The sequence below is a fragment of the Jatropha curcas genome, unplaced genomic scaffold (assembly GCF_041381405.1).
Source record: "Jatropha curcas cultivar XTBG-Jc1 unplaced genomic scaffold, XTBG_Jcur_1.0 HiC_scaffold_1108_pilon, whole genome shotgun sequence".
Taxonomy (NCBI): Eukaryota; Viridiplantae; Streptophyta; class Magnoliopsida; order Malpighiales; family Euphorbiaceae; genus Jatropha; species Jatropha curcas.
The window spans coordinates 38,897-42,383 of record NW_028322602.1 but is presented as its reverse complement, the minus strand read 5'-3'; the positions used below and the strand labels follow the sequence as shown (position 1 = coordinate 42,383).

The 3,487-nt window shown below is 27.3% G+C and overlaps 1 protein-coding gene across 1 annotated transcript; it reads right to left on the bottom strand.

Annotated features, from left to right (window-relative positions):
• Positions 1-1,074: 1,074 nt before the first annotated feature.
• LOC105643381 (heavy metal-associated isoprenylated plant protein 46) lies at positions 1,075-2,093 on the bottom strand. Its single transcript, XM_037638093.2, has 3 exons — positions 1,941-2,093; positions 1,770-1,848; positions 1,075-1,569 (listed from the first exon to the last, which is right to left on the bottom strand). The coding sequence occupies exons 1-3, from the start codon at positions 1,944-1,946 to the stop codon at positions 1,262-1,264; spliced, it is 393 nt and encodes a 130-aa protein (XP_037494021.1). The 5' UTR covers positions 1,947-2,093; the 3' UTR covers positions 1,075-1,261.
• Positions 2,094-3,487: the final 1,394 nt, after the last annotated feature.

The following is a 3,487-nucleotide window of genomic DNA, read 5'->3' as shown; positions in this document are numbered from 1 at the left end:
GAAAACTAATATAATCAATCTAATTAAAAATTATTATATAATTTTGATCGATAAATAAAATTAAAATATTTCTAATTAGGGGGTTCATCTCTTTAAAATATTTCATGATAATGCTACTATAGAGAAAAAACTTATAAACTTGTAATTATTTACGATTATTAAACAATTACAGTAACAATAACTATAAATAAAAACTATTTTATTAATTTATAAATAGAGAGAGTTAAGGTTACACTTACAGCAAAAAGAAGACATGACTGCGAAATTAATAATTTCAAATTAATAAAAGTTTAATGTAAAAATTCTTGATAGTTAAAAGAAACAAATTCTTGATAGTCAAAAGCAATTAAAATTAAACATATATATAGAGGTATGATAGGATAAATTTTAAATCAGAATGAGATTAAATGTATAATATTAATATAATAAAAATAATAAATTGATATCATAATTAGAATATGATTAATAATGATAATTTTGTTAATTCATAAATTTCGTAGGGGCATTTTAGAAACCTAAAATTCTCCCTTCATTCGTACTTTTATATATATATTATAGATTGATCGTTGTTGCGTGATCTATTAAATAAGGAAATAACTTAATTTACATTTATGTTCAACAAAATTTTGTTGCTAAATTTTTAATACATATTCACCAAGTAGAATCGTCCAAATTAACCGCTTTTATTCGTAAATTCTAATTATAATGAGCCTTTTAAAAACAATCATAAGTTCAAAGAGCATGCACGTGGATGTCTAAATCAAAGAAAGGACAATGAATTTTGTAATGCTTTCACATTAACCTAATATTATTTTCACCAATAATTATAATCTAACATTCCTCTAGAAAAAGTTATAATAATAATAATAATTTCTTTTTAATTATAATGCTTATTTACTATGCACACGCATACATGTATATATACATTTATTTATTTATTTGAACATACCTCTAATCAATTTTATAGAAAATATAGAAAGATTAATTAAATTTTGGACCAATGGTATTTACATAATCTCTAAAATTGTGAGGACGTTGCAATTTTTAGTTAAAACAAATTAACAAAAACAAATGTAGGGAAAATGGATAATTAGCTTGCTATAATTTAATTATATCTTTTAATTGGAATATTACAATAAAGATGGAACAAGAACTTGACAAAGTTGAAACAAAATTACAGAAAGAGTTGAAGGCTTCCATCCCTTTCTTGTATGTCTTATATAGCTAGGTATTCTGGTATTCTGGTATAGTTAGTTAATTCTCACAAGATGGAACAAGGAAAGCAGGGATCAGGGTCTTTATAGCACACATATTGGTACTGTGGTAGAGGGACACTGCCCCCCCACGACACAGCGACGGGCACTTCAACTTTTTTTGGCTCTCCTACATCGCTCACGCTTACTAGCTCTGCGTGCACCATCTTACACTTTGGTAATACACAGGTGAGAAAGTTGGGCCATTTTGCTGACTTCTTCCTTAGCGAACTTGTAAGTTTCACTGGGTCTACTCCTTCTCCGATCACTTCTAGCTGGTTTTTATCCTTTTCTCCTAAAGCCACCGATTGCACCCCTGCTCGATGCAATAATCAGCAAAAGTTTGTAAACATATAGAAGTAATTGAAACCAGGAACAAGAACCAATCAATTCTAAGCGTTTAGATAAAATTTCTGTGAGAATATATCAAGAACAAGAACCATTCAAACCAATTCATATCTCTAACAAGTTTACAGAAACACAAAAAAGCAGTACGCTGTTTAATTTGTAACTTACCATAAACGCCAACCGCTATTTCCAGAGCCCTTTTGCGAGACTTGTCGCTGTTCATGGAAACCTTGATCACCATCTTTTTCTGCAACGGTAGACAGAAATTAAGCAATTTAAATTGCACTGTATATAAACAAAGTTTCCGAATGATCGATGTATGTGTAAATATATACGAACCGGCATGGTTTTAATTGTTGATTAGCCGGAGTTTACACCAAACTAATTAAAAGCTTCAAGTTTTGTGGATTAATGGCGGTGGTGGTGGTGGTGGTGGTGGAGAAGGATTAGTTAGTGACTCTATTCTGCTGTGGACTAGGTATGGCTTGTCATGCTATTTTATAGGCATGAGGCCATTACCTTTTTTTTTTTTTTTTAAGGAAGGCATGAGGGAATTTCTTTCTGTTCCTAAAATATACGTGTAATAAAAGTCAGCTAGTGGGCTTGCTTAGTTGAATGAACATTCTTAAAATCTTAGAAAAAATTTTAGTTTTGGCTAAAAAAAATAATTAAGAAATTAGATCTGTTACGATTGATTTTCTTACTAACGCAAAGAATAATACATCTACTATTACTATAACTACTTTACTTCTATTACTACCGCTGCTACTACCACGGTTATTTTTACTACTGCTATTGTTATCTCTACTGCTACGACTCTCAAAGTTTATAATGGTATAAATGGCTAAACACAATAATTAATTAATTACATAATTATAATAAGTGCCAAATACCATTTGGATAAAAATAAATAAATTACAAAGTAAGAAAATTCCCGGTATTGCGAACAAAAGCTTTCATATTTAATATATAAAAATTAGAAATGTTAATTTTTATTAATTTAATCTTGAATTATGTGTTGGTTAGATGTCAATGTCATGTAGAATTGCTGAATTAGAATGTTAAAAACAGGTAGGGTACTGACTAGTCTCTCCGTCTTATGGAAGTCCAAGCCAGCCTACCTCATTTTCCTATTTTATAATTTATTTCATACTTAAACCATTGACTGGTTCAATGAGTCAACAGACTAAGTCATATTTTATTATTTTTCAATTTATAATTAATGATTGATAATTACATGTATTTTTGTAATTACACAATAACTTCCAGCTTCATTTTTGCGGTGGATTAGAATTATATTTAATACATTTTATTCTTTCCCTCTATTTTATTTGCCATTTCTTAAAAGTTATTTAATTTAAAATTATTTATTTGTTTTGACAATATTATAGATTATTAATAATTTTATTCTTATTTTTGTTGAACACAATAACTATTCTCTAAATTTATCTTATTACTTTCCTCTTTCTCTATTTATTTTAGTGGCAGATTAATAGATAGAGAATTATTGACGATTGAGATTATAATTATTTCCATACATTATGTTATATAAAAATTAATGATTAAATTGTTATAATAATACTTAATTGTTACTTATTATTTTTAAACAATTATATATATATATAAAATGATCACATTAAAATATTATTTAAAATGAAATTTTTATGGATAATTATTTCTATAAGGGTAATATAGTCCAAATATAACATATGAACATAACTGAGTTAGTTAATGTGAAAAAGTTTCAAATACAACTTAATATGGACATAAAAATTAAATTTAATATTTTGGATCAATTAAGTCCCTGATTCATATTTTTCACTTTATTTACAATGCAGGAATCTTTATCTATAGATATCTACTAAAATTATAGTTGAAATTAGCTG

Bases quoted from the DNA above. Each gene is read 5' to 3' on its own strand.
- LOC105643381 (XM_037638093.2), bottom strand. The intron at 1,570-1,769 runs GTAAGTTACAAA...TGCATCGAGCAG, and splicing joins AATAGCGGTTGGCGTTTATG to GGGTGCAATCGGTGGCTTTA.